Source organism: Lutjanus erythropterus, chromosome 15 (genome assembly GCF_056507025.1).
Source record: "Lutjanus erythropterus isolate fLutEry1 chromosome 15, fLutEry1.hap2, whole genome shotgun sequence".
In the NCBI taxonomy this organism is placed as follows: domain Eukaryota; kingdom Metazoa; phylum Chordata; class Actinopteri; order Lutjaniformes; family Lutjanidae; genus Lutjanus; species Lutjanus erythropterus.
The window spans coordinates 30,121,799-30,148,654 of record NC_139331.1 but is presented as its reverse complement, the minus strand read 5'-3'; the positions used below and the strand labels follow the sequence as shown (position 1 = coordinate 30,148,654).

Genomic DNA, 26,856 nt, shown 5'->3' with positions numbered 1-26,856 from the left:
GTCATTTCTTTAAAATGGATTTGTACTGATCTCAGACAGATTTGTTCTGTGAAACAGACTTTTTAAATCGCTCACCCTGTTGAAATGACTTGAAACAAAATGTGAAAAGTATATTTTTTTGTTTTTTTTTGTTGGGTCACATACAGTAGGTTCATCTCTCTCTCTCTCTCTCTCTGTCCCTGCAGGGTGCTGGTCAGGAGAAGCTCGGCATCTACATCAAGTCTGTTGTCAAAGGAGGAGCAGCTGATGTGGTCAGTACACACACGCACACACACACACACACAAACACACACACAATGTGAAACCGTGACATAAAATTATGTGGAAAAACATACACAGTGACTCACTCTGCGGTATGTGTGTTTGTGTTTATACAGGACGGTCGTTTGGCTGCAGGTGACCAGTTGTTGAGCGTGGATGGGCGCAGTCTGGTTGGCCTATCACAAGAGAGGTAAACTCAGTGGTCAAATTAGTAATGATATTGTTTTTGGCTGCCTCAGTTTGTTGGGGAGAAAATAATTGAATGCTTCAGTGGCCAGAAATCACTGTAATGTGCTGCCAGCGAAATGTCCACTTGTGCTGATTTCCAGTTGCAAATTAGAAATGGAGAAGTTCCCATTTGACACGTGTACACTGTGATTAAACCTTCAAGACATCCAGTGATTTCTCTATGAAGCAGCACAGAGAAAATGTGGGTGAACATGTTATTTTTGTCTTTACATACTCAACCACCTACGGAAGCCCTGAGGGCACATGAGGAAAAAAATTGTGCTGACTCATTTTTTTGTTAAAAAAAAAAAAAAAAGGTTGCACTAGAATAATCTTTTTAAGTTCCTAAATTTTTTCATCTGTGAAAAAAACTAAGGTTTGGCAGATTAACCTTTTTTTGTCAGCATCTTTTTCAGATGTATTCAGACCAGCAAATAAACACCAATTAAAATACATTTCTAGCCAAAAGAAAGACATGGTAGTAACGTTATATAACTTGTTAACACACAATATATGTTCTTTGTGTTTAGAGCAAATGGAGAAATTAAAATATAGCTACAACAATTATTCAGTTATCAATTTTGGTTATTAATCAATCACTTTGAGTATTTTGTTACAAAGAAAAGTCAAAATTCTCTGAATTGTGGACAAAATAAGACATTTGAGGACGTCTTCTTGGGCTTTGGGAAACACTGATTGACATTTTTCACCATTTTCTGACACTTTATAGACCAAATAACTAATCGATTAAGTGAGAAATAATCGGCAGATTAATCAGTGAAAATGAAAATATTTGTTAGTTGCAACAAATTAAAGCCCCATTTCCATGTAGGGTTTTCTTCCAGCAGAAAACCTCTGGCAGAGTGGTTGGGAGCGCTGGGATGAAGCGTATGAGCGGTGAGAGAAAACAGTGCTGTGTGTGGGTTTGACACTACGATTGACATTAACTAGGTAGCCAACTTTAACATTAACAGAGGGGTAAGTACAGTGTCCGACTGATCTTTGCCAACAAATTGCCTTTTCTGTCTCTGTTATGACAGTTTGTGTCTGACATGGACAGTGATGAGTCTCTGTCTAATATTTGCCAGTGCCTGTCTGAAAAGTTCAGAGACTTTCAACTTAAAGTGCTCAGAGCAACTGCACAAAAAAGGCAGAGCGCTCTGAAAAAAAAAACACTGAGCACAATGGCTTTTCCCTTGGTGGTTGCTTGCTGCTGTATGTGCTCATCCCTTATTGTAAAAAGTTGGTAAAACTATATGGACACAGGGCCGTAAGGAACCTAAGACAAAACTTTTTCACTTGTCTTTAAATCATAAAAACAGGAGAGAAAACAATTTAGATCAGGATTAGAAAAGGGATCACCAGAATGTTTTTTTTTTTCCTCACTTGCCTCTCAGGGCTTCCATAACCACCCACCACACAGCACTGACGTATTTATGGTCATGCCATCATGAAACTCAGTTTGAATTCTATTTTGAGAACTGAAAACATTTGAAAAGTAAAGTATCATGTTGATGTGACATCAGATAACCACATCTTGGAAACCTCAGAGTTGAGACACTCTTGAGGTTTATTGCATCCCATTTGTCCTCGTTTGAAAAAAAAAAAAAAAAAAAAAAGAGACAAAATGTTCAACGCGTCTGGAACACGCGGCACAGGCAGAGGGAGGGTGTGTACAGTGTGTTTTGGAAACAGCCGTGAAGCGCTCGGTGGCTAACGCCCCGCTCAGATTAATCCAGTTATTCCTCTCCCTCGGCGTGTACAGGCTTGATGTTCAGGGTTGTTGTCAGCAGCAAGAGGTCAAACTGGATTTACACATCACTTGTTTAATTGCTTTAGCGTGCAGCAGGTAGCAGGTGGGGTGGGGGGTGGGGGTGGGGGTTCATCATATCAGGCCGATCTCACAGTACACGCACTAAGAGTTAATCAGATCATTTTCCTCTGTATTTCTGAGGGTTTCGGTTCATGGTATCATCCTGTGGTCATCTCCTCTCCTCCTCCTCAACAGGGTTAAGATTAAACATGATTTGCAGCCTTCAGGTCTGCTGGTATATGTTTATGTAAAAGCTAAATCCTGTGATATTTCCAAATGTGGGTTTAGAGCGTGTTCTCTGCTCAGCATCAGGCAGTTGACGTTGCATTCCCCGAGTTCCATCCAATCACACACACATGGCTCATTACCTTGTGTGATCTGCCCTTCAGCTATTTAAAGGATTTGGTTAAAGCCCTGTGCACATGTGGCTGTTAAAGAACATGGGTACTGTGTATGTGTGTGTGTGTGTGTGTGTGTGTGTGTGTGTGTGTGTGTGTGACACAGCAGGATTGCACCCAAATTAAAGTGAAGTGAGTCTCTGGCAGTGACAAATATAATCCTGCCTCTGGTTCATAAAGGTCTTCTGGTTTTTTTTTTTTTTTTGCCCCTTTCGATGCCAGGAGACACAAACTTTACTGATGTTTTCCCATAATGACTAAAAGTAGTAATTTTCGGTAGTGGTGCACTTTTACTACATATCTGCTTGAGGTTTCTGCCTCTTAAAAGGAAATTTTTCATGATTTTCGTGGCTCATTGTGGGACTCTTTAGGTCTAATAAAAAAAAAAAAGTATAGTCAAGTACAGTTTTCAACGCTGCCACATCAGGATCAATATATGTTAAATTAATACTTATGTTTACAAAATGACTTTGTGTCTTTCAGAACTTTTAATTGTTAAAAACAGACCCTGGACTGTTGAGCGACTAAAGTCATATCAAGCAAGAATGAGGAAGAATTTTACTCTGAAAACTTCAACAGTTAGTGTCCTCAGTTCCCAAACACGTACTGAGTGTTGTTAAAAGAAAAGCTGATGTATCACGGTGGTAAACAGGCCTCTGTCACAACTTTTTCGGAACATGTTGCAGGCATCAAATTAGCATCAGGCATCAGTTTGAACATTAAATACTTAGTCTTTCTACTGCATTCAATTAAATACAAGTCAAAAAGTATTTACAAATTATTGCATTCTGTTTTTATTTACTTTTTTGCCCCAACTTTTTTGGAATTGGGGTTTGTATAATAAAGTAAATCCAGGACACGTTTTAACCGATCAGTTAACTCTTCATACAGTATTCGTCCAATACCTACCTTGCTTTTTATTTAGTCTGCGGTTTCGTATCAAAACTACCAGACTGAACCACCTGTCAGTTTACCTTTAATGGGATCTGTGTGTGTGTCACGTGACACAGCTTCAGCACAGTGTTATCATAAAGTAAAGATCACAGTGTACCAAGAACTGACTTCACGCTCTGCTCTGATCGTTTCAAAGATGAAGTTTTAAAAAGCTCAGTTCAGTTACATTTGACATTTAAATATTGATGTGTATTATATTAATTTAATGTCTACACCACAGAGAATAGTTTAAGTGTGTCAGATCCCTTGAAGTTGTGTTGGAAGTTTTCATATTCATGTTCTCTCTCTCTCTTTGTCTCTCTCTCCCCCCCCCCCCCCTCTCTGTCTGTGTGTTCAGGGCAGCAGAGCTGATGACGAGGACGGGCTCAGTTGTGACTCTGGAGGTCGCCAAGCAGGGAGCCATTTACCATGGACTGGCTACACTCCTCAACCAGCCCAGTCCCATGATGCCAAGAGGTGAGCATACACACACACACACACACACACACACACACACACACACACACACACCTATACACATGCAAAATGTTCAGAGGGGCTTATACAAAAGCTAGTCTGGTGCTGTTTGCATCGGTGTCTTTTACAGTTAATTTTACAGTTAAATTTTCACTGCTGCATTTTACATTTCTTTTATACCACAAATTCACTTCTGACTAGAGCTGCATCGATAAATTGATTCATTGATTAATTGTCAATCGTTATATATCCAACTATTAACCATTAGGCGGCTACTTTGATAATTTATTAATAGTTAATGAGGCATTTTTTAAAAGAAAAAAAAAATCAAAATTCTTCCTCTCTGACTATAAACTGAATATCTTTGGGTTGTGAACAAAACAAGAAATTTGTGGACGTCACCTTAGAATTTAGGGAACACTAATTGACATTTTTCACAGTTTTCCATCATTTTATAGATCAAACGACTAATCAAATAAACAAAAAAATAATCAACAGATTACGGGAAAGTAAAAATAATTGTAGTTCCAGCCCTAGCCTCATTTTATAGTTTCTTTTATACTCACTTTTGACATAGTGTTTTTATATTTTCAGGGTTCTCTTGAGTCCAGATTCAAGATTAAAAATGCATTAATTTAATATGATTTATTTATTTAAAAGGGACGATGTAAATGTATCAACATTCAAACTAATGTAAATGCACCAGAGTTAGTTAAAGGCTAGTTTTCATTTGCAGTCCCTTTGCCAGATGTTGTCTAGGCATCCTAGAATCATAAAAATAATATATGTACAATAGTTTAAGACATATTATACTGTGGTGATTAGATGGACTTAATGTAAGAAACAAAACCAAATTATTGTCTTTAATCTGGATTTTTTAAAAATGAAATTTTCTGATTTTTAGAAGAACTTTTTATCTTGTAAATGAGTGGTGCTCAATGATAATTTGCAGAGCTGAAACATTTTTTGATGAATTGAATATTTCCTTGACAGAACATTCATGTGCAAAATTATTGATTAAGGAATAATTATGTGGCCATTTGCCAAGCAAAAATATTGATCTTTTTCATTTCAGCTTCTCTACTGTGAGGATTAGCTGATTTTCTCTTTATTTGTATTATTATAAATTCAGTATTTTGTGTGTGTGTGGGGGGGATCTGTGTACTGAACAGAACAGTTCATTTAAATATCTCAAAGTGTGGCCTAAATATTTTTGATGGGTTTTTCTCTGTTTTTGGATATTTAATAGACCAAAAAGTCAACTAATTAGTTGATAAAATAATCAGCTGATAAAACAATAATTAAACCATAGGTCCACTTTTAGTACTGAACAGTAGAAGTACATATTGTATTTCCAATTTTATTTTCATTTTGGAAAAGCATTCATTTCACCTTCAACATTTCACATAGTATAATTCTAACTGCAAATACATTCACATAGCGTTGTGCACACTTGTAGTATATTTGATAACTGTAACAGCCTGGCTCCTGAAGAAGTTTCCTTTTATAGCATTAGCTTTCATTATTTACAACTGAACATGAGAAGCTTTCAGTTTAGATACTGCCGAGGCTTGCAGGAGGAAAAAACTGGATAAAGAGCGGTATTTCAGCTGTTTCACTCATTGTCCTTCTACAACCATGAACATTAAAGTCTTAAATTAAAAGCAATTTAAAAAGATCACTCGGTCATATATTTGGCTTCCTAAACACTTCAGATTTTGCTGTTTAATGGCTGTAATGAATGGACTATTGTTAGTCCCACCATTAGTTAATGCCAGTAATTTGGTGTTGTGGATGAAAGCAGACTTGTCCAGACACTGAGTCCTTGTTGTCTTCTCTGCAGCGCAGTAAAAAACCAGCTTGCAGACTGAAGGATATAATGAGTGTTTGTGGCCGTAGCCAGATATGTGTGTGTGTGAGACGAGCTGCATGTGCGTCCAGACACACACAAACACACACATGGCATGGAGTTTACTGGGTTGTCTGGCTGTGTGCAGGTCTTTGTCTGCAGGAATGTGACCCTAGATTCATTAAGGAAGTCTTCTGGCCGGGTAGCTCTGTGGTCCACGATGACGGGTGTTTCTCCCGAATTCCCTCGACCACAGTGTGTTTTCCAGAGCAGACAGAGAACTTTAAAGACCAGGCAGTGAAGGAAGCTGGTCATTCTCTAGTAAACTTAATGTTAGGAAACTTGACAGATTGAGGTGTAGATTCTCACAGAATGAGGCCTCAAAGAAGAAAACCTGGTGACTGAAAGGGAAAGAAATTGGTGCACTTAAAGGGATCATTTAATTAGTTTTTTTTTTTTTAGAGGGATTGTATGAGGAACTTAACCTTAGTCAGTGTATTACCTGCAGTAGATGGCAGTTGGCACACCCCTAGTTTGGAGAAGCAGAGAGAAGTACCATAACATATAACATCCTTTCTCTCCCTTTCTCCTGTTTGTCCTAATTTGTGTGCAGCATCAGACCGAGGCCGAGACAAGAACGGGAAACTGCGACCAAAGAGCGAAGGCTTTGAGTTGTACAACAGCTCGGTGCAGAACGGCTCTCCGGAGAGTCCACAGGCCGGCTGGGATTCTTACCCCGAACCAAAGAAGATGAGCGGCGAAGATCGACTCCTCAAGAACCGAGCCGACCACCGCTCCAGCCCCAATGTCGCCAGTAAGCTCTCCTGCTTAGGAAGATATTTATACACTTAGAAGCAGAAGATTAACTACATGAACCTGTCCAGTTTATCTGTATTCAAGCCTACATACATTGCATTGAGCATCAGCATGAAATGTCTTTAAATCCACCTTTGACTCCACCTCCTGATCTAGGACGCAACTTGAGCAGATACAGAAAATCAGGCTTTGATCAAATTAAAAAATGGAAAGTGTCTGTGGTAAATAAGACGCTGGGTTTAGCATGGACAGTGATGGGGAAAAAAAAGTAAAACTACTCTGGTGTTATTCTTAAAGTACTCCACCCTGATATGAAAACAGTGTCGCAGTACCGTTTGGCAATAACACTGTCTGCAAAAAAAAAACCCAAAACACTCTCAGTTACCAGTTTGGGTAATTTGGGATCTGTTAATGACTCTTTTGCTCCCTTATTCATAGTATAATTCTTAATGTTGTTGTATTTGTAAATGACTGCCTTTAACCTCACAAAAACAACCATCTTTTCATCCCCGTCATCAGATCAGGGCCAGAGTCCTGCAGGCAAAGCGGTGTACCCAGGAGGACCCGGCACTAAGATCACCTCCGTCTCCACCGGCAACCTGTGCGCGGACGTAAGTAACTATTGAAGCCATGGGCGTCTTTATGTGGAGTTCTCCAGCAGACCAGATGAGACCAGAACGACGCCAACACGCGAGAACACACAGTATCTAGAACAGAGCTGAGAAATAATGTTTCATCAAAACAACTCCAGACAATGTGTTGCCTGTTTAGTTTTGGGAAGGTGTCCCAAATATTTTCCTTTCACGCAGTCATTTCTGTTTTTATTCGCCAGGATGAGCCCTCCCCTCCCCGTCCAGAAGCCTACCCCATCCCCACCCAGACCTACCCCAGGGAGTACTTCACCATCCCGGCCTCCAAGAGCCAGGATCGGGTTGTTGGTCCTGGGCAGGCGCCCACGCAGCACTGGCAGGGCATGGAGGACAGAGAACGCCTCCCTGTGGTTGACAACATCCACAACAGCATGCAGGTAGAGCAACATACGCCAACTTGTTGAAGCCACTTTGTAAATATTATCAGAAAATACCTAAAATAGTAGCAAAATAATTTTAGTTAATCATTCAGTAACTTCTGCGGTACAGTCGGTGAAGACATTTTACAAACTTACCGTCTGAAAGTAACGAGTGTATGCACATTCAACTGTAGTTTTCAACTTCTTTGCTTCATGTGTTGTGTAAACCAGTAGATTTTATTTGTTTTCCCCTCATACGATTTGTAGAATCAAACATACTGAAGAAGAAAAATGATCCCTCAGAAAGTCAGGAAATGTTTGAATCCTTCAACTGAACGTTACTTTGCATCATCTGCTGCCTGGGGACCTATTGTGCTCGATTCAAGCTCAGTATTCCTTATATATCTTGTACTGGCCCTTTATGCTTAACTGATTTTGGTGAAAATTAATTATATATCACAGAGAGAATATTTTCTGGTCTTCCGGCTGCTTTGCCTTAACTCTAAAAAAAGCTATTTTACTCTACAAAGTTTTCCGATTGCCACACAGATTTACGTGTTGGTAGCAGCTACTTTAGCTGCTAGCTGGCCAGTTAGGTCAGAAATCAGTCAGGCTGTGTGAGGCTACAGCACCCTATGTGCTTCTGAAGACTGTTGTAGCATGGAAAATAGTGACACGGGGCACTGAATTTGGTTAATTTCCTGTTTATCAGACTGCAAATGAGACATGGATTAGAGGCAGAGTGCCTCTTGGGACTGATTACTGTTCACAAGCACACATCTTTAGAACTTAATTCACTGATTCTGGTGAAACTGGAACATCATTTATGGAGAAAATAATTTTTAATTTTCCCTCTCATGTCCTGCTGCTCCACCTCAACTTGGGCTGATTTAGAAAGTTTTCTGATGGACAGAGGTTTACTTGTTGGTGTTTAGCTACTTCAGCCACTAACTGATAGCTCCTTGCAGCTGGCTCTACTCAGGCCCTCGTTTTAAATGAAAAACCCTCTACTTTACCCCACATGAAAGGTTTTGGCCAAAGTTTATTTTCCTATATTTCCTGCTCTAAACTCTGCATCCCATTTCTGCTTTTCTCTCTGTTCATTGTCTCTCCCCCTTCTCTCGCCTCTTATTGGATGTTTTCGTCTCTTCGCAGCGGGTTAACCACTCCCAGGAGGAGTTGTACCCTCCACCAGGAGGTCTGAGGCCAGACATGCAGCCGCACTACCAGCAGGACTACCAGCACCGGGAACTGGACTACCAACACAGAGATCTGGACTACCAGAGAGGTCCACCACCAGGTAGGTAGTCAGAGAACCAGAGACTGATTGGAGCACCTGATAATGTTATTAACTGTCAAATTATGTAAGAGCTTAGTGGTTTCATCCAAATGTTCCTCTAAAATGTAATCAAATTTGACATTATTGTTTGTGATTATGTAATATATATTAATCACAATATTTAATTCAGATTGACAAAGCAAAATATTCCTTCATCAGTTAAAAAGGATAAAATGTTTCTGTGTTTCTGTGTGTGTCTGTAGGTGTAGGAGGTCCTGAGCACTGGGCCCCACAGCCGCAGGTGTCCTCCTCGTTGGAGTCGTCCACGTCCAGCCAGGAGCACCTCAACTTCTCCACCTCCTCCTCCTCCTCCAACAAGACTGCGAACCAGAAGACTGGGCCGGGCCGATGGAAGACGCCCAACGCCCCTCACGCTGTGCCACCACATTCAGCCCAGCCGCCATCCCGCTCCGACCTGCCCCCTCCTCCGCCTCCGCCGCCAGCCCCTTACCCCGAAGCCTACGACCCCTATGACCCCCAACCTGACCTACCGCTCCCGCCACCTCCCGCTGCCGTCGCTCCGGTAACAGCCCAGCAGGCTGCAGACCGCAAGAAACGCGAGGAGCAGCAACGCTGGTATGAGAAGGAGAAAGCTCGGCTGGAGGAAGAGAGGTGGGCGTTTTTAAAATGTTTGATGTTTTATAAGATTTGTCTGAATGTTTAGTATTATACGCACATTTATTTTTTTTATTATTCATATTACATTGATAATAATGATTGCTAATACTGTTGATGATGGTGATTTCAGGGAGAGGAAGAGGAGAGAGCAGGAGAGGAAGCTGGGTCAGATCCGGGCCAACCCCGTCATGCCCGTCCAACCTCACAACAACGGAGGGTCCATGCCTCCTCCTCACCACCAGCCCCCTCTGCAGTCTGTGGCCCCACCCCAGCCCTACCTCCCCCCACAACCTCAGCCCCAGCCTCCCCCATCCAGACCGGAGAAGCTGGCCAGTCTTCCGCGATCAGCTGTTCCTCCCCCTGCCAGTGCCTCCAACCCTGCTGGTAACGAGTCCAAACATTTTTCATATTATTTTATGTGCAAACTACAACCAAAGTTATCTGATGAATAAAATGCGATGTACTCGCAGGCATGGACACGGTGATCAGAGAGCTGTTGCCGCAGCAGCAGCCGCGGACCATCGAGAGGCGAGACCTTCAGTACATCACCATCAGTAAGGAGGAGCTAACGTCCAGCGACAGTCTGTCTCCAGATCCGTGGAAACGAGATGCCCGCGAGAAGGCGGAGAAACAGCAGCAGCTTCACATCGTCGACCTGCTGGACAAAGAGATCCAGGAGCTTCAGGTAGACACGATTTAAGCTTAGTTTTTCTTTCCCTCATTTTAGCTTAGGATAGGAAAGGATATCTTCAGTATTTTTCATCATGGACCATATTTGGTGGCCTGGGAGCCAAGTTGGTGGACCATGTGTCCCATGTACTGAGACTGTGAATCCTCTGCAGCGGCTGTGGGCTCGACTCCCACTTGTGACCCTTTACAGCATGTCACCCCACCCACTCTCTCCCCCTTGTATGCCCTTTAGCTGCATAAAAGCCCCACCAAAAAGATTAAAAAAATAAATAACTTAAAAAAACATGGATCCTATTTTCCCATGTTTTTGTGTCTTAATTGACTTATGGGGACAAAATCTTTTTGAAATTGGTTCAGCATTGAGGGAGACCACTGCAGCTGTCAGCCACAAAGCAAGCTGGTTGTTTTTTCCACTGAGAGTCTCAGATTTTTATTCTAAGTGTCTGACAAGATCACGGAAAGAATCCCAACAAACAGACTATTTTTTTTAAAGAGATCCTTTTTGTTTAACCAGAAAGAGCCAATTTATCAGTGTCCTTAAAGGCACCAGACTCCAAACCGTAATTTTATCAGTGCAAAACACACTTTGTTCAAACAAAATAAAACTCACCAAAACCATCTTGGTTCGTCTTTCCACTGTTCCAACAATCACTAACTCGAATTTGGTCTCTGGACAGTTGGAGCACAGGACCAGTTTCAAAAACTGTTGTCCCCCTTAGTCACTTTGACACAAAACACAACCTGGTCAGAAAAACTACAAACTCAATGATGGATTCTGATCGTGCTTTATTTTCCAGGCGAAGCCGGAGCGAACGGCGGAGGAAAGCGACCGCCTCAGGAAGCTGATGCTGGAGTGGCAGTTCCAGAAACGACTGCAGGAGTCAAAGCAGAGCGACGAAGACGAAGAGGAGGAGGACGACGAGGACGTGGACACCATGATGATCATGCAGAGGCTGGAGGCCGAGAAGAGAGCCAGGGTGAGACGGGGGTGGTGGTGGCAGGAAAGGACAGTAAGGGTGGAGGAAAGAGAGAAATAAGAGAGAATGACAAAGATGATCAAGCAGCAGCATGATAAGAAAACCAAGGAGAGAAGAGAATAAAAGAGAAGGAAAGCGTAAATTAAACATTTATAGGAAGCGCTGAAGGGAACAGTGAAGATGAAAAAAGGAGGCACAGGAAATTGTATCATGTGCAAAGGCTGTTTTGACAGAAATAAAACATTCTGACTTGTGTTTTTCAAGTAAGAATGCCCATCAGCTCAGAGTAGGAAGGGCGAGCCACAGGAAACCAGGCTGATGGGGGGAGAAACAGAACCGGCTTTCCAAATGCTAGAGGGGGAAACGAGTTCCTCTGTGGCAGCGCTCCCACTATGAATGTCCTGCAATGTGCATCTGCAACATGCTTCTGTCATCGCTTTGCCATGCTGAGCTGCTTAAATCTGATTGGCTGGAGGGGTGGATGGGAGGGTTGCGGGTGTGGGTGACGATGTCGTTAATGCTGCATTCACATCATATGGATTTAACTGTGTGACTCCTAGTCTGACGATGTGTAACGGCCGTAAGTATGTTTGAACATGTGGTGATTTACGTTTCCTGTAGATTTTGGTTTCCTGCACTCAAGCACATGTGCTCAGTGAGAGACTATAGGAGTTCATGATTTACAGCAAACAGCTGCGTCCTGCTGTGTTGAGACACAACAACTTGTGTCACAACTAGTTTACAGTTGAATGACACTATCAGCTCTTACTCCTCGCTAAAGATTTTCCCAGGTTGATGACGTTAGAATTTTTCCTCACTTGTATCTGCCATCTTTCCCATATGCAAATGCAGCATATGTGCCGTGTTGCATAGCAAGAATGAACTACGACCTCAGTGTCTCCCATCTCAACAAGGTTCTCTGCATCCTGAGCTGATAAAGACTTTAATAATAATGCCAAGAAGTATTGAATGATAATAAATCCCATCTTGATTTATACTGTATTTTTACAGAGGCACAGGTTGGTGTTATTGTTGCACACTAACCAAACTAAAGGAGCACTTCACCCCCAAAATTAATTGTATATTAATAGACCCTTCCTAAGTCCCGTCCCTCTTTGCTCTGTGCTCCAATGACAGTTGAGCAAACTTCATTCTCTTCCTGTAAAAGCAACATATAGCCCACATGTTAAGTTAGCTCATGTTAGCAAAACACTAGCTTACTAGCTAGTTATTGACTGATGTAGATTAGCTATCTAGTTAGTACTTTGCTAGCATTAGCTAACTTAGATACGACCATGTGTTGCTTTTACAGGTCCACAAGCAATGTCTTTAAAATGTGGTTTTCTTTTTAACATATATGAGCCTAGCATATAAACCAAAAAAAAAACTGAACTGGGCATCACTAACTAAAATGTTGACATACTTGTTAGCTCTTATGCAGCATTTATTCTAAGTTTCTGTGTCTTAGTATGACTGGATGCAGCAGCCGTGTATGGTAGCTGTTTGGCTGTAGTTGGGACACAGCTGGACAGTGTTGAATCCGTCAGGGTGTGGCTGAGTGTGTCCTTTTATATCAGTTGGCATGTTTTGTTTTTTTTTCCCCGTAATGAAATACTTTTCAACATTTAAACCCTAAATTCCGTGTCCTCCTGTTAAAAAACTCTTTCTGGCTGTAAGTTTACAGTAAACATGGCAAAGACAGATCAGATGGTGGAAGGTCAAGTTATTTATAGTGTTTAGCCTAAAATCACACATTTGTCCCAGAGGGATTTACCATCTATACAAAATACACTCCTTAACCCAATCCTTGGCATGATTTGTTTAATACTAATTTAAACCATAATTAAGACCATAACTACTTTAATTTATTTTTTGCCCCTTTTTCTTAATGGATATTAATTGAAGTGAGGGTAAAAAGGGGCTCAAAATTTGCTCAACAGGTTACTGCAGTCACATCATCCATTGTTGTGCACTACTTTATTGGTTAGACAAAACCTCAGGAAGAGTAAACGCTGAAGTAGTGGAGAGACAAATGTGGAAAAAAGTGCCCAGAATGACTTAATCCTGTAATTAAAAACAAAAATTGACTAAATAAATGAATATTTGTGTTGCAAACATTGGATTTTTTTTCAGTCAGTTACCTTGGTTTTAACCATTCAAAATCAATATATTCCAAATTTTGGTGAAATAATTAAATTAAAAATAGTGGTCTATATTTTAGGATGTGGTTAGATGGTGCAGTGGTTTTGTGGATTCGGATGTGGTGGATTAAGGAGCTCTTGAACAGCCAATAATCAGCACAGTTGAGTGCAATGTTTTCACTTTACTGTATGTCCTCCCTGCCCCTTCTTTTATTTCTATCTTACTCCTCAGTTTCTCCTCCCACCTTCCCTCCTCTTTTTGCTGACTTAGTTTTATGGAAATCTCCTCCTCACCTTCCTTTTCAGTATTTGGGTATTTTCCTTTTCCTCCCTCCCCCCCGTCTGCCTCCCCTCTCACTCTCTATTCTCTTCTTCTTCTTCTTCTTCAGCAGCAGAATGCTGTCCCAGCTATCTCTGTTCTAGACTTGGTATGTTCTTCCTGTTAATGACGAGTATCCTCTCCCTGCCCTTACATCACTTCCTGTTTTCTGTCTGGGCTGCCCACCTGCCCGTGTTTCCTCTCTGTCTCTCCCCACCCATCTGGACTACTGTCGTCGTCTCATTGGGGGTGGGGTCGGGGGTTGGAGGCAGGACTAAAGAGCGGCCGGTCATGGAGAGGGCGTCCTGGGATGCTTGATGTTGTTTGGCTGGGGAAGCTGTCCATCTCTTTGTCCACTCAAAACAACTGCTGGGGGGGTGCCAAGGGAAGTTAATCAGAGGTGAAATATGGGAGTTTCCAAATCATGAAAGCAACAGAAAAACAATTGTTTACGTGCTTATAGAGCAGCAGAGCCGAGGTCGGTGTGATTCTTGTCAGCAGTGTTGTTTTGAGTGTATATCGAGGTGGCGCCTGCATGGCTGAATGCATCACAGGGGGCGTCCAGGTCGAGATCCATGCATGATAGTCCTGTGAGCCCCCAGCGCTGCCTGCGCAGGGCCACTTCATGTTGTTGTGGTGTCCATCCATCCATCCATCCATCCATGGTGTGTGACCAGCTGAGCCTCTTTGTGTTCTTTCTTCAAAACGTCCGTTCAACCAAAGCAAAAACACATATATTATCACTTCGCTCTTGTTGTTGTTATTTATCCAGTAACAGATTTTATCAGTCCAGGTTTTATGTATCCGTGTCTTGAGATTTCTGCCTGTATCACAATACAGCAGTGATGAGCGGAAAATATTACATTAAAAAAAAACAGAAGAAGGAACAGTCAACTCGTCGTCTCAGTATTAAATCTACCAGCCAGAAGCATTTTCACAGAGTGAGCACTCACAAATTTCTTTTTACGTTTATCTTTTTGTAAAATAAGGTAATTACAATTATTTAGAGTGTAAATGATAGCAAAAACTCAAGGTACGATATTACCAACATAAAATCCATGATACGATATTTATGGCAGTATCCAAAAACAATATGAGAAAAATATTCTTTATTAAATCGCATTAAAGTCTTTTTTCCTTTTAATGTAAAGTCTTGTGCTTTCCTTATTTAATAAAATTAAATTAAGTAAAAGTAACCTGCCATGACCTAAACATGTGTTTAAAAAAACAGAAAGGCATGAATTGTCTTTGGTTAAATTATGTATACACATGTACAAATCAAAAACAGTGGAGCAGTATTAGCAATGCTTTTACAAAATAAAATAAAAATATAACAAATAAATAAATAAAATAAATAACAAAATAGAACAAAAGTTACAGTTAAACATATATAAAAAAAAAACAAAAAGCAAATATTAAGTCAAAATAATAATAGTAAAAATAACTACAAATATATTGAATAAATTAAAAAAAATTAAAACAAGAAGAAAAACATTGAATGATATAAACAAAAACAATATACCGTTATTTTATAAAATATAATGCTACATAAAAATGATTAAACTAAAACAAAACATTAAATAAGAAAACCAACACACTATGATACTGTAAATGATCATGATGTTTTCTAAATAAGAATGATCTCAACATATTTTTGAAAAAAAAAAAGTGGTGTGTAAAATAATAATTTTCTTAAACAAAATGCTGTTTCTGTCCATTTGGGTGGAGGCAGTAAGACATTAAATCATATTTGTGTCGGACAGTTTATGCCTGGATAGATACCTCCAGGGGGTAAGTGGCAAAATATGTTGTTTTGTAATTTGGTTGAACTGACCCTTTAACTGCCATCCAGCCCTGAGAGAGGGTCCGTTTGTTTTGTGCGTCATCATATTCCACTGGGTTTGTGTTGGGATGGTTTTGTTATCAGTACATTTCTGCAGCAGCCCATAAAGCTTGCAGTTACTTCAGGTATGCTTGATTTATTCTTCCTCACCTGTTCAGCAGGACCTTTAAAGGGACAGTTCACCCCAAAATCAAAAACGCAAATTTTTCCTCTTACCTGTAGTGCTGTTAATCCATCTAGATTGTTTCACAAGCAGAGTGCTATTCAGCGCTCTTATAGTTGCCAGACGATATCTCCAAAACCCTGCTGCTCACACCAAAACAATCTAGATGGATAAATAGCACTACAGGTAAGAGGAAAAATATGTGTTTTTATTTTGGGGTGAACTTTCCCTTTAATGTTTTGTATGAAAACAAAATCAAATGCACCTGAAGTAGCTGAAAGAGGGGCTTGCTTTGTTTCTGTTGCCCTGTTCTGGTTGTTGTTGCATGTCGTTGGTGGTGTACTGTCTGCATGTTCAGCAGTGTGTGTGTCAGCCTGTGCTGTGTGTTTGCAGTGCACACTGCTCCTCCCTTCTGGAGCAGTCCTGTGAGACAAATCAAACGACCACACACACACAACATGTTAGCGTTCATTAGCGTCCGAGCAGTTAAACAGAAATCACCGGATGTGGAAATGTTGCCAGAGTTTGTGTGGGTGACGTACGGTTCATGTTGCACTAACTGTTTCCTTGTCTGCATGTGTGCCTTTTCGGCATGTTCTTCTGTGTGTGTGCGTGCGCGTGATCAGTTGCAGGACGAGGAGCGACGGCGTAAGCAGCAGCTGGAGGAGATTCGCAAGCGGGAGGCGGAGGAGCGAGCAAAGCAGGAGGAGGAGAGGAGGTGGAGGGAGGAGGAGAGAGCCAAACGAGAGGCCGAGGAGAAGGTCGGTTTGTCTGTCTGTGAAACTATAGGCGCTGTGTGGTTACAGTTAATGAAAATAAATGACTGTAGGATGTTTTGTAATGATGCTGTAGCTATTTGTGAGTCAGCCCATCAATATAACAGGAGAAGACAGGGCAGAAATCTATCAGGGTTGGACCACTGTGAGTTTTTACATCTATCAAAATATCCTCTCTTGATTTTTTTTTTTTTACTATTTCAGGCTAGAAAATCCTCTAGAATCATATTTAGACCCTCGTTCAACAACAGTTTACACCTATTAAATTTAACTACTGGCACTAAGTGAATTAACAAATAGATTAACTCTCAATGAGTTTAGATATCTGTGAGTAATAGTTCAGCATTTTGGGAAATGTACTACAGCTAGAAGAGACATGAAAGTGATATCAATCTTTTTCACCAGATTCTTGGTAAGAAAAGCGAATAAGAGAATTAAGCAAACTGTATTAATCCTTTAAAATAAAAGGCATTATGAATGACTGAAGCAAATAAATCAGTCAGGTAAAATCTGTCAGAAAACATGCTTTGGTAGATTGTTTGAATTAATAACTTCTCGGGCTGCGCAGTTAATCGAAATATTATCTAAAAGTGCAATATCCAAATCGTAGATTGTGCAATTTTATGATGGAAAAATGTGTGACAAAGCAGCATTAATATAAAGTGATGTAGAGCTGTTTGTTTGGTATAGACCCCAACAAATGTCACGTCATCATGATTTTAATAGTTTTTTTCATTGAAAATTAAAACTGTGATGCAAAAATGATCTTTACTGCTTTAACTGTGAATCATACCACAGTTGCAATATCTGTAAAAATAACTGTAATATGATTTTGCAGCCCCAGTTACTTCCTAAAGAAGCCTAAAGAAGCATTGTATTAAACTTTTAAATAAGTATCAAAGGTAGATGACATTTACTGACTTGTATGGATTAAAAAAGAAAATCAATATTAGCCCAAAATGCAGGTCCAACCCCAGGATGTACAGGGGCTCTGTAAAATATTCAGACAGCTTCACTTGTTGTGCACTTTATTGTGTTATAGATTTAAATTAAAATGCATTTAACTCTGCACTCAGTAACTCACACACCAGAGCTTAATTAGAATATCAGAGCAAAGAGTCTTAACCTCTAACTTAATATTGTAATAAAAAAAGAGGTTTAAGTTGTTGTTTTTGTGTTTTTGCTTGTTGTTGTGGTTTATTCAGTGTAGATTTAATTGCCAAAAATATTTTAAAATACAGTTAAGTGTGCAACAAATGAAGGGATATTTCTGAAGCTACTCTATATAAGTGTGTGCTGAAGTGACTTGATTTGTGTTTTCTCCCTTTTTTAGAGTTCTAGTTTTAACTTGGAGAGGCTACACGTTCCTATAACATGTTAAAATGTAGAAATATTTTTAAATTTGACCTGATTTTGTACTTTGAAAGTTTTAAATGACCAGTCGTCTGATCTGGCGTCCACCCACCCATCTCTGTCTGTGTGTGTTAAACCAGTCATATTCAGTGTTTTTTTTAATCATCGCGTGTCGTGTCCACTGATGTCACCATGATGCCATTATTTCGGCGCATTTGTCCTGTGAGCTGTTGACCGCCGATCGCACCACTGGTCGTTTAAAACTCCGTTGTTTAATTGTTGAGACAGTTTTAGCATTGTTGAACATTTGAAAGTGACAGAAGAGAGAGAAAAAAAAATGTTTTTAAGATGTTTTGACTGTTAATCTGATGCTGTTTGTGTACTGTGTATGATGTCCAACTGCATGTCCTCATCCTGTGCACCCCCCCACCCTATGTGATGTGTTGCCGTGTCATGTAATGTGCTCCCACCCACCTTAAGCATGGGACTCCCATCATGTTGTCGTTGTTGTCGGTGTGTGTCAGGAAGTTCAGTTATTTCAGTTCATTGGGGAAGCGGTTATGGTTTCGTGAGGTTTTGTATTTTTATGTTTATTTTATTTTGTTGTTGTGACCATTTCCATCCAGCATCGCTCTAGAAACTATGTGTAGGGAATGCCGCCCACCCTCCCACTTTTTCTCTCCCCCAAAAAAAAACCACATCCTTTATGTTGAGTTCATATCCATGCACACACACATGCGAAAACACACAGAAATCTACATCCACCCACCCACCTGCCTCATTCCCGCCCTCAGCCATCCATACCGTACATATTCAGAAACCCACTCATTCAGAACCCACACACCCACTAATCCCTCCCAGTTTCTTCAGATTCCAACTGGGCTGATCCAACCATCAAAAAGCAGCTCGGATACATCCACAGCACTAGAGACCGCTCTGTTTTGAGGACATATACGATCTCACATGAAATGGACCAAAAAAAAAAAAAACGCGAAGATAATCTGACTTCAGAAGATTGACCCGGAGCAGCTGGTCGAGCTCCAAAACCCAGAAATCCAAACACATTCCTGCAGTTGTAGATTTGTGTGTAACATCACAGGCCTCTCGCTGAAGTGTAGATACCAGAGCTCAGCCGCTGGAGACGCAGGGTGGGCTCGAGTTAAAAAAAAAAAAAGAAAGAAAAAGCTACCCACAAAACCATAAGAGTGTAAACCATATGGACACATAGTTTGTGCACACACTCATACACTCCCACAGTGACGAGGGGAGGGGAGACGGTGGTAGACAGGGTGGTCCAGGAAGCACAGCTGGTTTACTGTTTGCAGCCAGCAAAGTGTCCGGTCAGGTTTTTAGGGAGCGTGGACCGTTTGGGACAAGTTCGTCCTCCAGTATCCTCAGATTGACGGAGCTGTTTGACCAGTCAGAGTAGAGTTTTGGTTTGGTTGATTTATAAAAACTTGAAAAATGAAAACATGTTGGACTTGTCAGCGATAGGATGATAAAATCCTGCTGCGTTCCAGTCAAAGTTTGAAGTTGGAAGCTTTAACGAGGAAATTCCTGGAACAACAAATCATGGCTGATGGTGACGAACTGATGTGTCTTTGGCTAACTGACCCTTTCTAAGTCCTGCCCATTTTGGAATCTCAATTCTTTCTTTTCCTGTTTCCTGTACTCAGATATGCTTTGTGCTAGGCGCTCGAGCTGCAATAAATAATCGAGTATTATTAAATTATTAAATTAATCAGTTTAAGTGGTTTTTAAGGAAAAGAATTCAAATCTCTCTTATTCTAGTTTCTTAAATGTGAATATTTGCTGGTTTCTTTACTCCTCTCTGAGCAAAACAAGACATTTGAGGACGTCATCCTGGACTTTGGGAGACACCGATCGATATTTTTTTCTGACATGTTAATGACCAAACTACTAATTGATCAATCAGCCATGAAAATAATCATTAGTTGCAGCCTTATTAGGCTTATCTAACTGGAAAAGATAAAGACATTTTGAAGATGATTAAAGGATGTTTGGGAACCAGTAGAAGTTTCTTGTGTATAATCACATTAAGGGTGTTTTATGATTATGAAGACTGGTATTGACGATAACTGATATTTAAAAAATTAAATATTGATATGTTAACAGATATTGTGTAAATAATCCAGCCCCTTTTAAACTATTCATTAAGTGTAATTGCGCTTTCTGTACGCTTTTGTACAGTTATGATTATAGACTCCCTCTCCCTCCGTAGTTCATTTGCCAAAAAATTTATCAAACGCACAACAAACAAGTTAAAGATGAATTTGACTGATGCATCGCTTTCCCCCCTGCAGATATCATGACAATATTATTGTGAATTCTCTTGGTTATGAAAATTGTGTGGTGACATTTTTATATTATGACACCCGTAACAACTAGTCAGCTATTAAGTCCAATATACATCAGCTGTTAGCTAGCTAGCTGAATTGTTAGCTAGTGTTTTAAGATGTGATTGTATGTCACTCTTACAGATCCCCAGCAACATCTTTTAAATCATCTTCAAAAAATTATTCTGTTTTAATCCAAGAGGAGCCGAGCACATAGCACCAAGGTTGCGCCGGGTACCACGCTTGCCCAACTTTTGTTGGAGCACAGGGCTAAAAGGGGTGGGGCTTATGAGGGGTCAGTTGAAGTCTCAGTACTGCAGCCTCCCTACAAATACAAAACAAAACAGAGTGAGAAAGATGAGTGTTATGTCAGATAACTGCTGCTTCTTGGAGTCGGGTTAGATGGATTTGGTGGGAACTCCAACTTTAGGTGCTGTTCCATCGTACTTTTTGTTTTAGGAGGCTGGAAATGTTAGAGTTCCTAGTTGTCTGGTCTTGAACGCAGCGTTATTTCTGTTCTGGTTGCATCAGGCCCAATGTAGGAGGACCAGTCTGTATCAGTCATGATTGACGGATGTGGTGAACCAGTTGGGTCAACTCTAGCTCAGGGGCGATGTTTATAAAACTGTTATTGGATTTATTCTGAAACATAAACATGAAATGATTTCAAATGACATGCTTAAATTGTTTCCTAACTTTATACTTGGCAGTATAAAGTTGATTGTGGTTACGGTGTGGTTTTTAGAGTGGCCTCATCCTCCAAACCAGAGCAAGTCAAATAAATCATGAAATTATAAAGATAAAAAGTGACTTCTTTCATTGTATTTGATAATATTTGTGCTGAAATGGCTTGCTGATTAATTTGACAGTCGAACAACAGCATGTAAACAGGGGAGCTGCGAGGTTTCTGGATAAAAAGCACTACAGTGTTTATTTCTCAGCCGATCTCAGTTTATGATCTACATGGAGTAAGAAAAAAAAGTTTTGTTTCTTCTCCTAACTTTCCCCTTCAAAGTAATAATTCAAGTTAGACAGTGTATCGGGAAGTCTTGTGCAAAACTGAATTAATGGTGCAGACATTTGGAGAATATAAGACAATTTCCGCATCAAAATAGTTTTTTTCATGACATTATTTTATTGTATACAGTCGTATTTCTGCCTTAACTTGTTGCTTGCGATGGAATTTGCTCATTAGACTGTTATATAAATGTGGCCCCTGATCTAGGACAGTATTGATTAGTCGTGATGTGCTTCAGTTCTGTCAAAAAGGTGGACGAGGTGGACTTGATTTGGTACCAGATCTTTTTGTATTGTAGCACAGGTGTGGACAGGAACAGTGTTTTTTTTAGACTGGGAGACAGGTGTCCTAAAAGATGTGGTTTCATCCATGGTAAAGGGTTGTGGAGCTCGTTGATTAGCTGAATAGTTTCCTAGCCGTGTCTGTAGCTCATTAGCCAGTTAGTGTCCAGGTGAGAGCCAATCAGAGTGGAGCTTACTAACAGGTTGTCCCTCCCCTAGAGGAGACAGGAGGAGGAGTACTACACACGCCTGGAGGCCGAGCGGCGCCGGCAGCACGAGGAGGCCGAGAGAAAGCTGCTGACGCCCGACGAGCCGGCCGGTCTGTATCGGCCCCCGCTGCCCCGGGATTACCAACCCCCCGCCCCCCACAACCCTACTAACACCCCCCCGCCCCCCCCACAGAGAAACACCTCCTACCTCAAAACCCAGGTCACCTCCCCCGACACGCTCTACACCGCCAAGTTTGTCTCCTACGCGGGCGATGAGGAAGAAGACGAGGAAGCAGGGAGTGGCGGCGGCGGCGGTGGCAGCCAATCAGGTCAGGTGAAGCTGTCGGCGACCCGGAAGTCGTACGGCGACCTCCCGGCCTCCGCCTCGCCCAATCACGGCAGGCCTCAGCCGCCGCCCACTGCGCGCAAGCCCCGCCCTGTTTCTGACGGCATCTTCCTGTCTGGCTCGTTCCAGCCGCCACTCAACAACTCCAACAGTACAGGTCCCCCCCTACCTGCCAAACCCAGCTCCATCCCCCCCGGAGGCTTTAAAGGTAGACCAGGAGAGAGGAGAGAGGAGTCAGGCTCGCCACAGCGCCCTCCACAGCTCCCACACCTCCCTCTCATCCACTCATCTCTTCATTTACTGCCTTCTTAGTTTAGCTCTGTGTTGATTTTTGACCTTGTTTTTCAGTAGACAGACGTGTTCTGCCTTCTCATCTCCACCGTCTACTTTTTCCTCCTTTACATGTTTGTTGTCCAAAAACTTTTTTTTTGTCGCCAATCAGTCCCTCCTCCGTCCATCATCACTTTTATGTTCGTTATTTTATATGTGGAAATTCTCCTCCCTCTCCTCAAGCAAATCAGATTGTATTTGTTTTGTATTTTTTTATGTTGGTTTGTTAAAACACCCTGTGGAGGCCCATTACTGCCAGTAAATGAAAAAAAAAAAAATCTCTATGGTGAGTCATAATAATAAGATAAAACTTTACAATTTTGAGTTAAAAAGACATGTAATTATCAAATAATTATGACTTTTTATCTCATTAAGGATTTTTAAATTCTCATATTTGACTTTTTATCTCTATTTTAATCATATCATGACATCTCATAGTTTTTATCTCATAATTATGACCTTGTATCTCATAAATTCTGAGGATTTGACTTTTTAACTAAGTTATAACTTTTTATCTCAGAATTTTGATTTTTTTTTTACTCCTAATTTCAACATTTTTTCTCATATTTTCAACTCTATCTTAGAATTTTAGCTTTTTTTCGAATTTCGATTTTTAAATGACATAATTAGGATTTAATCTAATAATTTTTTACTTAAGCTCATAATTTTGATTTTTTAATTTCATGATTCTGACTTTTTATCCTAATTTTGACTCAAAATTCACTCATTTTGACTTTTTAACTAATAATTTGGACTTTTTAAAAAAATAATTTTATCATTCTGACTTATCTCATAATTTCAACTTTTTATCTCATATTTTCGATTATCATAATTTCAGTTTTACATTTAAATCACATAATTCTGACTTTATGAGATCAAAACAGTTGAAATTAAGAGAATTTTGACTTTTTATCTCATAATTATGACTTACCATGGAGATTTTTTTTATTTTACTGGCGGGAACGGGCTTACATAAACACCTCCTCCTGTCCCCCGGTAATTTTTTTCTCCTCCTCATCTTCCTCCAATCACCACCTCCCCCACTTCGATCAGCACTAGCGACCAGAAAAAGCAATCGATAATCACGCCACCACTTTTTTGCTGCAGATTGAGACCCATCAGAGCCAATCATAGTACTGTTGGTGTTGTCGCTCGCCGCCTCCTTTGTGTCTGGTTTGCTGCTGCTTGGGACGGGGGGCGTGGCCAGCCAGCCGTCAGTCTGCCCGCCTGCCCCCTTCCTGCCCCGTGGCTCTGCTTAGCGGTGTTGGCTTTAAAGGGAAGGAGACACACCATTGGCTTTACACACCCATCAATCATCACTGGATTAAAAAAACAAACCAATCAGCTCTCATTTCATGAACATTCATAAATGCACACAGCAGCAGCAGTGTGTCGAGTGCGAGGCCTCTTCTTTGTCTGTGGCTGTTTGAAATCTTGCCATCAAGCTGGATCAAACTGTTAAACTCTGCATGCTCAAACCACAGCGCCTCCTAATGGCCATTGACATCACAGCTGTTTCTATTCGAGATATTAAAGGTCATGCCCGGGCCGTAGTTCTCTCCAAAAGAAGAAATTGTATTTATCATGAGGTTAAAAGTAGTCTTTCTTAACATAGATCTAATATTAAACAGCTGTTTTTCTTGGTTTATCCTTCTCAAATGTTATGTCAAGATATGTATCGCAGCTTTTCTGCAAAAGGCCTCATTGTTGGAGAGCGATATCTCCCAGTAGAGAGGTGAAACTGCAGGCAGTTGGCAGCTGCTTGGAATTTTTCACTCCCGAAATATCCCTGCATGATTTTTATCCCGGACACACAGTGCAAACCGCTGGTGTTTTATTTCCAAAATCACACAAAGAGATACTAGTAATAATTAAATTCATCCTTTATTTTGACTGTTTTGTTTTAGGTATCTGCCAAAAAACATTTGGTTTCTGAATGCTGGAGAAGAGTTACGTTTAATTTTAAACATTTGGTCCAATTGATTAGTTATTATCAGCATATTATTAATTATCAACTTGACATGACCCCAAGATGGATTGACAAAAGAGACGATCAGTAAATGCGTATTTCTACTACACTTTTTCTTCACTTTCCTCAAAACTTTCATTTTTAATTTACTAATAAATTTCTGAATAATTTTAATTTTTCGACTCTTCCTCAAGAGGTATTGAGATTAATCTAAGGGGTAATCAGATGACTAAAAGGAGAATAAAAAATTCAGCTCTCTAATATTGTTCACATATTCTGAGCAAATCCTCTTCAAAATGTTACAGAGTTTAGGCAGTTTTAAAGTGAAATTTGATGTTTGGGGTGTTTTATTATTTTGATAAAAGATGATTATTTTGGTATCGGCACAGAAACTCACCTAATGTGTCGGTACTGGTGTCAGTGGTCACAAGTAGGTGTCCGCAGCACCCATCCGTTATTAAGACTAAATTCCAGCTGTTTGAACATCCACAGACAAACAGAGCTGTGAATGCAGCACAGTCTGAATGTCATCATCGCCACCTGAGGTCCAGGAAACAGCTGCCTGCACCTTCAGAATAAAAGTCCTCCATCTCTGCTGCTTTACTGAGCACTAAAACACATCCAGGACCTCACGGAGATGTTTGCATTTTGAACTCCAATCAGATGAAACATCCCACTAACATCCCACTACCTGCCCCACCCACCCACCCCACCCACCCCACCTCCCTCATGATATGAATAAAAAATCTGCATGTCTCATCACCCCGTCACACACACGCACAAACACACAAGCATCATAAACACCCAACACTGCACTCTGGCTGCCAGCAGCTCACCCCAGTAACCGGCTTGATGTCTATTGCTTTTTACTGCCTGTGCGTAGCTTCCACCAGGCTGCACCCTGCTGTCTTTACTTATTTCTTATTCACGTCTTTGCTTCCTTTTACCCCACTCTGCCCGTGTCTGTTGATCTGTCTGTTAATTTGCTTAATTTTACTCCTCGTACGTGCTTCGTTTGTCCGCCTGTTTTCGGCTCTGTCAGCTGATCCTTCATCTCAGTCTGTGTCTCTGCTGTCTAACGCTGCAGCTTTACTAAAACCTTACTACAACTCCCACAGGGCATTGCGGCAGGTTCAGGTGACCGAGCGGCACCTGAGTCTCTGGCTTCCCTGACATATGAATCTCAAAATGTGTTCGATGAGTGTGATTTGATCAGCTGGCAGCTCCAAAAAGCTCAAAGTCTGGCTTAGATTTAAAAAAAAAAAAGAAGATATTTTTGCAATCAGAAGAAAACCACAAGAAAAACAATCCTGATGCCAGTTTGCCTCAGAAGGTGCATGAACCAGAGAAAGCTACAAAGGAAGATTTATCCCCAGAGACGGATGTTCTGACAAAAACTGTGTTTTGGTACAGAAAAACAAAAACAGTAAGTTTTTTTAGCCTCCAACATAGCTGAACCAGAGAAAAAGAAAAACATTTAAACCTTTGAGAATCCACGAAAAGCCAGTGGACGACTTTTTTGTGAATCTGAAGAATTTTCAATCGCAGCGCCAGAAGTATAATTTTCCATCTCTTTTGGCTCCACAGAGGAATGTCGCTGGCCTTGAACGAGGCTTGTTTCTCTGTGGTTACTTTGTTCTCTGCCAGTTTGTGTTCATGTGGTTTGAGGCTGAAGTGGGAGCCGGCTTGATCCCGGCCCCAACTACACTTCAGATCTCTCTCCGCTTTAGTGCTATAAATCCCAAAAGAAAAGCGCCTCGGAGCTGCCAGCTGGATGAATCCGTCTGGGTTCACACCCTGTCACTGTGTCTGCATCTGAACTGTACCAAACCCACCCGCCCACCCCCTCTCCATCTCATCTGAAACACACAACCAACATGCATTTGTTGTGTCCAAGTTGTGTTTTTTGAAACACAACCGAGTAGAGTCGAGACGTGGATGTTGATTGTCTGAGTCCTGGGTCGTTTCTGGGTCAAGTACCTGCCATCATCTGGTGGGATTCAACCACCGTTCTTAATAAGTAGCACAACAAGAGAGAAGATTCGGATCCAGCCCGTGGTGTCAAACCGTGTGCCATAAAGAGACTCTGCAGGGTTTTATTCTCTCAATTTAAAACCGGAAAACTCTGATTAGTTCCTGCTCACTGGTTGAAGATGTTAGCAAGTCTGACATGTTGGAAAATCTTGCAACTTCAAAGGATAAAGCTGGTATTATTTTGTACTCAACTCAACAAATCCCACGAAAAGACCAAAACCAAGAATGTTTAAATCCATCTCTCAACACTTACTGACTTCTCTGTCCTGTCTGTGGCACTTGGTGTATCTGCAAGTTAAATGGGACACA

At 40.9% G+C, this 26,856-nt stretch overlaps 1 protein-coding gene across 2 annotated transcripts in view; it reads left to right on the top strand.

Moving 5' to 3' along the window:
• Window positions 1-26,856, top strand: part of afdna (afadin, adherens junction formation factor a) — a 123,404-nt gene that overhangs the window by 91,787 nt on the left and 4,761 nt on the right. The window contains exons 24-37 of one of the 2 annotated variants that reach the window (XM_084737951.1): window positions 186-251; window positions 378-451; window positions 3,992-4,110; window positions 6,573-6,773; window positions 7,295-7,386; window positions 7,608-7,802; window positions 8,940-9,084; window positions 9,327-9,735; window positions 9,872-10,125; window positions 10,212-10,426; window positions 11,229-11,408; window positions 13,939-13,977; window positions 16,501-16,635; window positions 21,879-22,422. In XM_084737951.1, the coding sequence (XP_084594077.1) occupies window positions 186-251; window positions 378-451; window positions 3,992-4,110; window positions 6,573-6,773; window positions 7,295-7,386; window positions 7,608-7,802; window positions 8,940-9,084; window positions 9,327-9,735; window positions 9,872-10,125; window positions 10,212-10,426; window positions 11,229-11,408; window positions 13,939-13,977; window positions 16,501-16,635; window positions 21,879-22,422 (2,668 nt within the window). The remainder of the gene's footprint in view (window positions 1-185; window positions 252-377; window positions 452-3,991; window positions 4,111-6,572; window positions 6,774-7,294; window positions 7,387-7,607; window positions 7,803-8,939; window positions 9,085-9,326; window positions 9,736-9,871; window positions 10,126-10,211; window positions 10,427-11,228; window positions 11,409-13,938; window positions 13,978-16,500; window positions 16,636-21,878; window positions 22,423-26,856) is intronic. The other variant, XM_084737952.1, reaches the window with a different exon arrangement.